Here is a 13444-nt window from a genome sequence, read left to right as displayed (position 1 = left end):
GCTCTGCGATGCCCCCTAGCCACCTGGAAGGAATCCCTTCCAGCCACAACCCAGTTATAAATGCTTGCTCCTGGCTTAAGTGAGTTCTCACTGATTTCATAGAGGGCCTGGTGTCTCCTCCATCACTCACAGTGGTCCTTGCATCTAGCAGGGAGAAGCTCTTGGCCTCAGTTTCCCTGAGGAGGAAGGTGGCCTGATCCCTCGCCCAGGGACTGTGGGGGGCTCAAGGGCAGGCTCTGGCTTTTGTCTTTTCTTGGATCCTGACGGCACACTGTGGGCCAAAAATAAATGTTTGCTGGTTGACTTTGTGACTCCAAGGCAGGCTCCCTCTCCACTGAGCCAGGTAATTAATAAACATGGATCAAGTTGAATAAAAGTCCTTTGATCCTAGGATCTGAGCTGCAGATGAGGGAAGGGGCCTTGCCCAAGGTGCCTGTGGCTTTGGGTCTTCTTGCCCCAAACGCAGAGTGCAGGATGCCTGGTCTCAGGCGGGCGCCACTGTCTCTGGGCCCTCGTCATGAAAGCAATGGGAAAAAAGGCACTGGACATTCTTGGAGCCTGTGATCACTTCATGGGGAGATTCTTGCCCAAGCTACTCACCCAAGCGCAGCCAGGCTGGGCTCCTGCCTGGGCCCAGGGCCGCCCAATCGCTTTCATCTGCTGGGCTTCCTGCTTGCTGGTGATGGGAATCTGAAGATAGAGGCCCCCCAGAAAGAGGGAGGGAGAGAGAGGGAGAGAGAAGAGAAGAGGGAGAGAGAAGAGGAGTGGAAGAGAGAGAGAGAGAGAGAGAGAGAGAGAGAGAGAGAGAGAGAGAGAAACAGAAATGGAGACAAAATAGAGAGAGGTTAAAAAAGACAGAGAGACATTTATCTTTGTTTAAAACTGCATAAATAAAATGGAATTCTGGTACTACTCCATATCTTAACAGAAGCACCATGAGCAAAGTGGGCATTATACTTCTTAAAAGTAAAACATTCCGGGCTTCCGGGTTAAGATGGCGGCAGAGTAAGAAGCAGCTCTTAACCTCTCCTGACCGAAACATACAAAACTCCTCAAGGGGACATAAAAACAAGTCCAGACGAACGGAGGAACCCCACAACAGGGCACAGCGTGGAAGGTACGTGGAATCNAAGGAGAGGGAGAGAGAGAAAAGAGGGAGAGAGAGGGAGAGGGAGAGAGAGAAGAGAAGAGGGAAAGGGAGAGAGAGAGAGACAGAGAGAGACAGAGAGAGACAGAGAGACAGAGAGACAGAGAGAGACAGAGAGAGACAGAGAGCATTAGTCCCCATTCTTGAGACTGGAGAGAAGAAAGCAAAGTAGAGAAACTGAGAAGCTGCCCAGAAGGCTGAGTCAGTGGCGGCAGATAGCAATCACAGCGCAGCCGTCTTCCAGTCGCCTTCCTGGAAGACAGCCCCACAACCTTCTCAGCAGCCTCGTTGGGGTGCTCACCCCCTGGCAGAGAGCTGATGTTATCCCATTTTACAGAGAAGGAAACTGAGGCTTGGTTTTCCAGTTCCATCCAGACCATAGCCTTGGGGTTAGAGCCAGACTCGCACAATCTGATTTCGAGTGGAAAGGGGCCCTTCCAGATCTGAGAGAGACCTCAGAATCCATCTGGTATAATCCATTTGACAGAGGAGGAAACTGAGGCCAAGTAATAAATGTCAGGATCTGGACACACACTCAGGCCCTTCTACAGTGAAAAAGTCAGACTTGGGATTATCTCAGTATTAGTTTTGAGCTGGAAAGGATCTCCTTACTTTATAAAGGAAGAAATTAAGGCCCTCCGGTCCAGGGACTTACCCAAGATCTAGCCAGGAAGCACCAGAGCTGGGATTTGAACTCAGTTCCTATCTGGTGCTCTTTTCCCCACTCTGGGCTACCTCAGTGTGGGCACAAGGGAATGTGATCACATGGGGGCTTCCAGATGACTAAAGGGACCCAGAAAACCATGCTGAGTTTGGCATGGAGGCTTCCAGGGAGTCTGCATGACCATAGTGAGATTTTCTCACTCAGTTATAGCATTAATCAGTCTGCCACATGCTTCTTGTATGGGATTTCACAGAAATCTTCCAACTATCTGATCTGGTAAAGTAGCAGAGGTGTGACCTTGGGCAAGTCTGCTCTCTCAGAGCGAGGAAGAGGGAAAGGATTCCACTTATAGTTTCTTCCTCTGTCCTCTAAGCTCTGAGCTCTCTTTCTGAACCTGGAATGGGGAAGATCAGAATCAAAATTCAGCCTCAGACACGGACTAGCTGTGTGACCTTGGACAAGTCATTTCACCTGTCTGCCTCAGTTTCCTCCGTAAAATAACACCTCCCTCCCAGGATCGTTGTGAGGATGAAACGAGACCAAATTTAAAAAGCACTTTGCTCACTTTAAAGCACCCCGCAAATGCTTATTGTTATTATCGACTCCTCCCCACTCTGACGTTGTTCTGAGGTGCCTTTGGCACAGACCTTCTCTGTTCTAGGCACACCGGGGCTGCGCAGTGACTCTCAGTCTTGTTCCCCTTCCCCAGGATTGGGGTGGGTCTGGGCTGGCTGCAGGCATTCCTGCTGACCCCAGTATCTGGGGTAAGGAAGGGGGCAGCATTTCCCAGCACCCCCAGATACACAGCACCCCACAAATGCTTATTGAAGAAGAGGGCCCTGACTGGCCCTGTGCCCTAAGGGCTGGTGGCAGCACAGAGGTGCTCCGGGCTGTAAATCCTAGGAAGCTCCCCAGCATCGCCTCTCGTCTCCATCCCTGGGAGCTGGGCTCCCTTTGTGTGTCAGGGGGCCGCAGAGACCCAGGGTCCAGTTTCAGGGAACATCCCAGGCTGCTGGGCGCTTCTCTGGGCTCAGAGCAACTCCCCTAATCTCTGAAGGGGGCGGGGGCAGAAGAGGCATTTCACTGGCCCACCCCTCCCAGGGCTGAGGGACGCTCCAGAGAGGATGCCCGCCAAGCCCATCGGCCAGCCCTGTGACCAGGTCGGCCGGCTCACTCTGCAGGACAGGACCTGTTTGGCTCCTGCTCACTGTGGTTATCACTCTCTGGCCCCAGAATGGACATTTCCCCAGGGAAAATGGGCCCTCTGCCAATGCACTACAAAGGCATTGGCCCCAAACCACTTTTCCTGCTCCGTCTTGCTTGTCTTGACAAATGATAACAGCTGACTTCGCTGTCAACTTAAAGGTTTCTAAATCACGTCACTGTTCTATCGTTGGCATCTCCCACTCTCCTCCCTTCTGGGAGTTATCTCCATATCACAGGTGGAAAAACGAAGCCTGGCCAAGTGACTTACCTAGGACCACACAGCTAGGAAATGTCCCAGGTGAGATTTAAGCAGGATTTCCCCGGGCCCCCTACAAGAAGCTCTCTTGATCTCCCTGCTGGTGAGAGCTAGATCAAGGGGTTCTCACTTGTTCCACGGACCCACTGGGCAGTGGAGCAGAGCCTGTGGCCTTTCTCTGAATGAGATCTGTAAAGGCAGAAAAGGAAATCCACATGATTACAAAGGAAATCCAATCTGAGCGAAAAGAAAAGGGACGATTTTTCCCATCTAAGTTCAAAGACCCCCTGAAATCCATCTGGGGACTTGGGGCAAGAACCACTGAGCTAGGGGGGACTCCAAGATTTCCCCAGACCTGACCCTTTTATGTCTCACTGATCGAGACCTGATTCCATATTATTGAGAGTTGGACTAGTTATCGTTTAGTGTCTGCATCCCCAGTCGTATCCCCATCAGCCCAGACCTGACACTTTCAAACCCATCAGAAACTGACATGTTTTCAATAATGAAAAAATCTATTTTCTTTCATCGTCATCTCAAATCTCACCTCAAACTCACTGAGGAAGAAAGAGGGTGGGGGAAGGGAAGGAGAAAGAGACAGACAGACAGAGAGAGAGACAGACAGACAGACAGACAGAGAGACAGAGAGAGAGAGAGAGAGAGAGACAGACAGACAGACAGACAGAGACAGAGAGAGAGACAGACAGACAGAGAGAGAGAGAGAGAGACAGAGAGAGAGAGAGAGAGACAGACAGACAGACAGACAGACAGACAGAGAGAGAGAGACAGAGAGAGAGACAGAGAGAGAGACAGAGAGAGAGACAGAGAGAGAGAGAGAGACAGAGAGATCAATTGATCATCAGGGCCAACAGGAGACAATGGGGAAGCTGAAGCCCAGAGAGGGGAGGCAAGCTGCCCAAAGTCACATACAGCACATCAGTCACTGCACTGCCCAGCGCAGGGCTCCTCGGACCCTCTACTGTTGTCCTTTGGTCTGAGCTCTTGCGGCTGGCGTCTCTCACCGAGTCCCCTGATGTCCCGCCAGCCTCACATCTCATCTGTCCCTGACTCTGATTCTATCTTATGCACCAGCCTTAGAGTTCTCTCTCTGTGGGGCAGGGCAGAGATACCTTCTGCTGTCCATCTTTCCAAAGTGAACAAGGGAAGGAGGCAGAGGGTGTCCTAGTCTCTGATCTGGTTCAAGCTTAGTGCCTCACTAAAGCCATAGGCTAAGGCTTTGAGACAGCAGGGTCCTCAAAGGTTATCTAGCCCAACCTCCCCATTTTACAGAGAAGAAAACTGAGGCCCAGGACCATGAAACAAATGGCCCTACAGGTCCCCAAAGCATCAGAGGCAGGATCTGAATTTAGGTCCTGAATCCAGACTCATTCTCCTTTCTTGCCCAGGCTGATGGGGGCAGGAGAGAGGAGAGAGGAGTGTTGCTCTCTCCCTCAAGCTGCCAGATCTCTCCAGATGTTTATCATTATAATTATAAACCATTATGGGCACGATGAACATCCCTCTGAGCTGTGAAAAACTAAGCTTTCTGATTAGGCTTTCTACCCTCCCCCACATCCCGGGGGCCAGCGCGAAGGCCAATCTTCCTGACTCCAGCATGGCCCCTAGCTACCCAAAGTAGAAGCTGCCAGGCAGAAGGGACCCCCTCCCTAGATGGAAGAGCCACTTCGAGGCTGACCAAGGTTAGCCAGAGGCCCTGGCCGATGATGAATGGAATTTTTCAGGAGCTAATGATTTTCCATCTTTAATCAGGCATCGGGCTTGGCAGGAGCACTTCGATTTTGGTAAATGAGTACCTCTGGGGTCAGGGTTGGCTCTGGGAATGGAGTTTCCTGGAGGCCAACTGAGGAAGAGGGAAGCCCACTTGTCATTTTGGTCCTCTCCACCCAAGATAAAGGGAAATTGTGAAGATTCAGAATCACAGGCTCATGGGAGAGGGGGCTGGACGTTACTTCAGAGGGAACTAAGATTGGCCTCATATTTTATAGAGGGAGAAACAGAAAAACTCACAAAGGGCAAATGGGTGCCTGGGATCAGGCAGACACCAAGAGGCAGAGCCAGGGTCTCTGCTTTGACACAAGATTAAGGGTTCCGCGCCCCCCCCCCCCCCATCATTCCACACCAAATTGACTGTGGAATATTTTTTTTCTCCCTGCATAATTGCCTGAGATCATCCTCTGGCTCTGGGGTTTGGGCTTTACAAGCTGAAAGGGCCCAGAGACCTCCATTCTCTATGCCGAGCAAAGCCCTCATTCCACTCCCACCCCAGAGTCCCTCCCAGTGCACCTCAAACAGGTGAGCCTTGCCTTGGATCCTGCTTTTTACTGTGTTTTTAAAGGGGCCCTCACGTGTTTCTGGATCCCCTCAATTTCTGCCCCCCCCCACTCTTTTACCCCCAGAGGAGTGAATAACTGCATTCCTATTTTCCAAGTGAGCAGACTCAGAAAGTAGAGATACAGCCAAATGGTGTTAGAGAAGCCAGGAAGAGAACTCGGGCTCCAGACCTCGATAACCGCCAGCCTTTCTTTCTCTGCTGTCTCTGGAGGATGCTTCTAAGATCACAACTGTAAGCTGATGGAGGGCAGCCTGTATCACATTTCATTTTTGTATACTCCTCCCAGTGCCTAGCACACAAGGGCCGCTTAAGAAATGCTTGTTGGGCTGAACTGAATGGAGTTTGGTAAGGGAAGGAGAAAGGTGTGAGGTGTAAGTCAACATGGTCTGGTCCACCACAGCTCCTGGGAACCCCAACTGGAAGAGCTTTAAAGCCAGCTGTGATGTTGAGGAGGTGAAGGATGGGGGTGATGGTGATGGGTGGTATCACGATGATGGGGTGAGGACCATGGAGGTGATGAGGGCAGAAATGGTTGTCATGATGACAGTGATGATGACATAGGAAGAATGGCAGTGGTGGTGACAAGGATGGTACTAATGAAGAGGGTGGTGTTGACACTGGTCACAGGGAGGAGGGGATGATGATAGTGATGGTGAAAAAGATAGTGATGATGCTTATGAGGTAGATGGCAGCAAGAGGAAGGATGGTAGAAGTAGCCATTATGAAGATGATGGCGATGGCGACAAGAATGAGAGTGCTGAGGATACTTGCTATGAAAGTGGTGAGAATGATGGGTGGATGAGCGTACAGAAGGAAATGGTGCTCTAACAACACTGATGATGGTGGTGGTACTTCTGACAGTGATGGCACTCAGCAATGATTTACATTTGCCTAGGGATTTTTTAAATTAATTAAGAATATTTTTCCATGGTTACATGATTTGTGTTCTTTCCCTCCCCTCCCCCTTCTGTAGCCAATGAGCAATTCCACTGGGTTTTACATGTATCACTGATCAAGACCTATTTGTATATTATTAGTATTTGCACTAGGGTGATCATTTAGAATCTACACCCCCAATCATATCCCCACTGAACCATGTGATCAAGCAGTTGTTTTTCTTCTGTAGTTCTACTTCCACAGTTCTTTCTCTGGATGTGGATAGTGTTCTTTCTCATAAATCCCTCCACGTTGTCCTGGATCATTGCATTGCTGCTAGTAGAGAAATCTATTACATTCTATTTTACCACAGTGTATCAGTCTCTGTGTACAATGTTCTCCTGGTTCCGCTCCTTTCCCTCTGCCTCAATTCCTGGAGGTCATTCCTCATGTAGAAATTCTCCAGCTCATTCTTTCTTTTAGCATGATAGTATTCCATCACCAATAGATAACACAATTTGTTCAGCCATTCCCCAATCGAATGGCATCCTCTCGTTTTCCACTTTTTGCCACCACAAAGAGCATGGCTATAAATATTTTTGCACACGTATTTTTCCTTATTGTTTCTTTGGGGTACAAACCCAGCCGTGGTATGGCTGGATCAAAGGGCAGACAGTCTTTTAAAACCCCTTAGCCATGGTTCCAAATTGCCTTCCAGAATGGTTGGATCAATTTAGAACTCCGCCAGCAATGCATTAGTGTCCCAATTTTGTCACATCCCCTCTAACATTTATTATTTTCCTTTGCTGTCATATTAGCCAATCTTCTAGGTATGAGGTGGTACCTTAGAGTTGTTTTGATTTGCATTTATCTAATTATGAGAGATTTAAAACACCTTTTCATGTGCTTATTGAAAGTTTTGATTTCTTTATCTGAAAATTGCCTATTCATGTCCCTTGCCCTTTTATCAGTCGGGGAATGGCTTGATTTTTTTGTACAATTGATTTAGTTCCTTATAAATTTGAGAAACTAGACCTTTGTCAGAGGTTTTTGTTATAAAGATTTTTTTCCCAATTTGTTGCTTCCCTTCTGATTTTGGTTGCATTGGTTTTGTTTGTACAAAACTTTTTAATTTAATGTAATCAAAATTATTCATTTTAAATTTTGTAATATTCTCTATCTCTTGCTTGGTCTTAAATTCTTTCCTCTCCCATAGATCTGACAGGTGTACTATTCTAAGTCATTTACCCATTCTGAATTTATCTTGGTATAGGATGTGAGAGGTTGATCTAAACCTAATCTCTCCTATACTGTTCTCCAATTTTCCCAGAAGTTTTTGTCAAATAGTAATCCTAAATAGATCCTAAAAGTCAGGATCTTTGGGTTTATTGTACACTCTTGCTGAGGTCATTTATCCATAGTCCATTCCATTGGTCCACCCTTCTGTCTCTTAGCCAGCACCATCTTGTTTTGATGACCACTGCTTTATAGTACAGTTTAAGATCTGGTACAGTTGGGCCACCATCCATCACATTTTTTTCCATTAGTTCCCTTGATATTCTTGATCTTTGCCTGGAGTTTTAACACAATGTCTATTATCTCCATGTCACCATGAGGAACCTGAGGCACAGAAAGGACCAATGCACAAACAGTATGCAAAACCAAGTCTCCTTCTTATGATTCCAAACTCATTCCAGAATGTCCCAAATTGTGGGAGGAGAGAGAGAGAGAATGAGAACTCTCTAAGGCATCAAAAAGTCAGCAGCAGGATACAGTGGATAGGGAGCCTAGTCTGCATTCACATTCTACCGGTGTGACCTTGGACACACATCTCCAGGCCTCAGTTCTCTCACCTGTAAAATATCATGTGTGTGTGTGTGATGGGGGGGCAGTAACTAGATGGCTTCAAAGATCTCTTCTAGCTCTAAATTTAGGCTCCTAGAATTCCTTAGGTTCAAGTTGTGGTACAGCTCACTGACTCCATTTGTGACCCTGAACAAATCATCTCAGCTCTATGGACCTCAGTGGGCCCTCAGGAAACCTCATCTAATGGGACGAGATGACTTCTAAGTTCCTTCCCAGCTCTGCTACTCATACCTTTTTTTTTTCTAAGGCCTTTATGGTTCTGTCATTCTCCAGTAACGATTCTAAGCTCCCTTCCACTCAGAATCTTTGGCCAGCAGGATAGTCTTGGAATCAAGAACAGGGTTCATATGCCATCTCTGACACTAGCCAAGGGACATGAGCAAATCATTACACTTCTCCATCTATCCGTTGCCTCATCTTTAAGATGGTGATAATGATCCCTGAACCATCTCCCGTCCCTCCCAGAGGGAGTGCTTGATGCTCCAGTGCCACAGTGATGAATGACAAGTGCTCTGGAAACTCTCAAGCCCTGTCCACATCCTGGCATGTCAAAAGAAAGGGCTGGATTTCTCTGAGCTCCTTCCAGCTGTGCCTTAGCAGCAGTAGCCTCCTCCATTCCTCTTTCCCCATGCAGAGTCATCTGTGTCAGGAATTCCCCTCTCCACACACCCCTCGATATATATATATATATATATGTATATATATCAGTCTGTACGTCATAGCCTTGGAGAGGTGCCAGAGGCCCTCAGAGAGTCAGTGACTTGCCCAGGGTCACATAGCCAAGATGTGCCTGAGGCAGGGCTTGACCCCAGGGCCTAGGCTTCCTTGGTTCTCTAGCCACTGGAACAGACTGCCTGTGAAAATCATCTTTAGTCATTCTTACCATCTCTGTTCCCAGAGCAGGTGCCTTCCAGCTGGGCTCTTGAACCCAGGGCCAGCCCCCTTTGGGGCCAGCTCAGCTAGGAGAATGTAACCCTATTGTACTTCAGCTGACCTGGCTCTGAATGCAGACAGGAGGGTGAGTCAGCTGCTGAAAACAAAGCTGGAATGTGCACACCACCCCTCCTAAACCAACTAGAAATGATTTGTGGATTATCTGGTGTTTGGAGATTATTCAGCCCCGTCAGGGGGAGGGGGGCGGAATGGAAGGGGGAGAGAGTATGGGATGGTTCCCAGACTGAAGTGGGAGAGAGTGGGCACTGACAGTCCTGGCTCTGAACTAAGAACTCGATGGGGCGGCCCGATCTCGGTGGGTGAGCAAAGAAAGTCTTTCAAGAACTCCTCCACCTGGGGAGCATCCCCAAGCTGTTGCACGGAGCCTTTGGCTCTGATTCATCGTGCTGTGACTTTCCAAGGGCCAGTCACTGTCTCTGAGCCTCACTTTCCTCATCTGTAAAATGGAGATAGGAATCCCTCACACAGTTTTTTTGAGCAACAAATGGGATATTTGATATGAAAAGTTTTTCAAATACTTACTACCTGTGTGACCCCAAGTCACAGCCTCTCTGGGCCTCTTGCTCCCCAAAGTGTAAAATTAAGGGAATGGATTCCACGGAGATCCTTTCCAGCTACAGTCCAGAGAAAACACAGACCCAGGGGGAAGGGGGAGCCCTGGGAAGGTTCAGGGACCAACCGATAGATTCTCCTGGAGAAACTCCCAGGGTGGGGGGAGAAGGGATGCTCCGGCAACCATCTACAGGCCCAAAGGCACCAATTACTTGGTTCTGATGACACTTCCTGTTCTAAGACTCCTCTCAGTTCTGCTATTCTGTGTTCTAAGGGTCCTCCCCGCTCTACCATCCACTATTCTAAGGCCCTTCCTGGCTTGGATGGTCTGTTTTGTGTTCCTAGTTATCCAGCGTGTGCTGCTCCTGGCATAGTGTTACTCTTTGCCATGAGGAGAGTTGGGAGACTTGCGTGTGGGCGAGAGATTGCAGGTGGTCAGTTCTTCCTAATTCACGGGCCCTTTGTGGAAAGTCCCTTCCCGTGAGAGCTCCGGGACGTGCCTCCCAGGTACCACGCTGGCACCTCCCCACTCTGCCGAGGGTCGCCTTCGCTCTGCCTGTCCGTCGGCCCATCTGTGCCCTGCAGGTCGCTGCCAGTCCTCAGAGGCTTTCGGGCCTCCTTCAGCCCTTCTAAGTCCAGCATATGTCACTGGGTCATATGGCAGCTAGACCCAGAGAGAGTTTGCGATCAGGCCCGGAGAGGGGGAATGTCCTGCACCCGGTCCCCCAGGCAGGGAGTTAATGATGGGGCACTAATTTCCCGGCCTTGCTCCTTGGCAGGGCCTGCTGGGATTCTGGGTCACCCCGATGCTTGCCCGGCACGGCAGCCTTCTAAATGGAGCCGGTCTTCTCTCCTTCTCTCCTCCCTTGCTAGGTCCTCGAGGAAAGGATGAAGCTGGAGTGCAAGTGCCACGGGGTGTCGGGCTCGTGCACCACCAAGACGTGCTGGACCACGCTGCCCAAGTTCCGGGAGGTGGGCCACCTGCTCAAAGAGAAGTACAACGCGGCCGTGCAGGTGGAGGTGGTGCGAGCCAGCCGCCTGCGCCAGCCCACCTTCCTCAAGGTCAAGCAGCTGCGCAGCTACCAGAAGCCCCTGGACACAGACCTGGTCTACATCGAGAAGTCGCCCAACTACTGCGAGGAGGACGCCGCCACGGGCAGCGTGGGCACTCAGGGCCGCCTGTGCAACCGCACGTCGCCGGGCGCTGACGGCTGCGACACCATGTGCTGCGGCCGCGGCTACAACACGCACCAGTACACCAAGGTCTGGCAGTGCAACTGCAAATTTCACTGGTGCTGCTTCGTGAAGTGTAACACCTGCAGCGAGCGGACCGAGGTGTTCACCTGCAAGTAGACCGGCCCGGACCGGCCCCCGGCCACACGGACAGACGGACCCCCCTCCCAGCCGAGGAAGCCACGAAGACCCAACCTGGGGACGACGACGACGACGACGGTGGCGGTGGTGACCATGGCGTCAGTTTGCACATCGAATCTTGGGAGGGGAGGCAGGACATTGGGCCTCCTTGGGCCCTCCCCCTCCTGTGCTTGGGGGAGCAAGAGGCCAGGGACCCCTCGAGCTGGACGGCATCTGTGGCCATAGGGGAGCCACCCGGCCTGGCAGCCTCGAAGGCCCATCTTCTTTCCAAGGCGCCCTTCTGATGGCTTCTGAGATGGGGAGGGGTGGGGAATGCGGTTCTTGCTGGCCTCTGATGCTAAGCTGCCTTCATTGGGGAAGCTGCTTGGGGTCTGGAGCAGAGAGCACATTTCCCACCTATTTCCTATTTCTCAGAAAAGACAGAAATGAAACCCTTCTCCAACCCCACCAACCCTCCCGTTTTCCCCGAGAGAGAAAGAGACGAGGGTGGTAGGAGAGAGTCAGAGTCAGGGACAGAAACAGAGACAGCGTGGTGGGGCAGAGGAGAGGGTCACAGACAGACAGACAGACAGACAGACAGACAGACAGAGAGGCAGAGAGGGAGGGAGAGGAAGAGAAACTGTTGTGAGTGAAAGAAAATCAACAAGATGTGATTGCTTTAATGCTTCGGGTGTTTGGGGAGTTTGGACACCTGTGAGAAAACAAACTAGGACTTAGGGAAATGAATTGAAATGGGGGGGGGGAAAATGCCACTGTCTTAGAGGAGGGGGAAAAAAGCAAAAAAAAATTCACAAATGACATCAGCATCTGGTGACACTGGGACTCTGACGGAACACTAAAAATAATTATTTATGTTTTTAGTATCAACAAATTTCTAAGCACTAACGGGTAGCGCTGTCTTATTCTGTACTAAACGTCAACTTGTTGGACTCTCTTGACTTCCTGATTCCTGGATTGGGTTGTTCTCAGAGTCTGCTATGTCGTCGTCGTTGTTGTCGTCGTTGCTGTTGTTGCTGTTGTTTTCGTTCAGTGCTACTGATCTGTGGTCTCCAGTTTTTAGAGTATAGAGCATTAGGCAGGGACCTGGTCACTTAGACAAAACTAGGATTACCACTTCTTCCTGGGGTGGCATCCCCTTCCCCTTGACCCCTACAAGACCAGTCACTGGCTCGGGCATTCCCAGGGCTGGGAATGGGTGCAGATGGGCCATGGGAACTTTCTGAGCCTCAAGCCAAATGGAAGCTGAACTCTGAAGAAATGCACTGAGAGGATCCTTCAACAATAACCAGCCTCTGCCCTACCCCGCCCCCCCCCAACCCCTGAACACCATCTTTTGGAATTATCTCCCAAATGATGCTTCTTGGATCACCTCAACCATCCCTGACCATAAGCCTGGGGACCTGCCTGTCCCCTCCCAAGTCAACATATGCCCAGAGGTAGAGAGGAGGTACCTTAGGATGCTTTGGCTGTCCAGTGACCTCTCCTTCACCCTCTCCCCAGGACTCATCTTTGACTGAGGGTCTCTAAGGACTGTTTTGGGAAATCTGTTTTCATTTATCTCAATGTGAAATAATAGTCTCTTTCCCAAAGCCCTCTCCTCATTGGCCAATCCAAAAGAGAGCTAGCATGAAGGTAATCATCCTTACTGTACCGAGGAGCAAACTGAGGCTTGAAGATAGCAAATGTCTTTCCCAAGATCTCTTAGCCAAGTAAGCGTTGGGGTCAAGACTTGATCTCAGATAATCTGGTTCCAACTCCAGGGCTTTTCCCATGATAACATGGAAATCCAAAGGGCTCAGTTGGATAAGCCTAGAAGGGATTCCCCTCTACTCTGACTTTCTGTTCTTTCTACTTTGACTCCCCTCTCCAATTCTCTGCTTACCCCACAGATGAATCCCCAAAGGGAGTCGAGAAGGAATACTTTGCAGTCAAACCGCAGGTGTAAAAGGTTTTTAATGAGTTTAAATGGAGCCTCTTTGACAAGGGTCAAAGCGAGTGAGGACCAAGAACCTAGAATGCCAGAGCTGGAATACATCTTAGAACCCAGGATGTCACAACTGGAATGGACCTAAGAACCCAACATATCAAAGTTAGAAGGATTTCGAACCCTAAAATTTCAAAGTTGGAAGAAGAGACCTTAGAACTTATAGTTTCAGAAAGGGAAGGGACTTCAGAACTCAGACCGTCAGAATTGAT

The 13444-nt window shown here is 49.7% G+C and overlaps 1 protein-coding gene across 1 annotated transcript in view; it reads left to right on the top strand.

Moving 5' to 3' along the window:
• WNT7B (Wnt family member 7B) overlaps positions 1-11486 on the top strand; it is an 80012-nt gene extending 68526 nt beyond the window's left edge. Inside the window, exon 4 of the mRNA XM_044678412.1 lies at positions 10748-11486. Coding sequence (XP_044534347.1) covers positions 10748-11227 — 480 coding nt within the window. The 3' untranslated portion in view covers positions 11228-11486. The remainder of the gene's footprint in view (positions 1-10747) is intronic.
• The last annotated feature ends 1958 nt before the right edge of the window (positions 11487-13444 follow it).

Source organism: Gracilinanus agilis, chromosome 5 (genome assembly GCF_016433145.1).
Source record: "Gracilinanus agilis isolate LMUSP501 chromosome 5, AgileGrace, whole genome shotgun sequence".
Classification (NCBI taxonomy): Eukaryota; Metazoa; Chordata; class Mammalia; order Didelphimorphia; family Didelphidae; genus Gracilinanus; species Gracilinanus agilis.
This window is presented reverse-complemented; position numbering and strand designations above follow the sequence as displayed.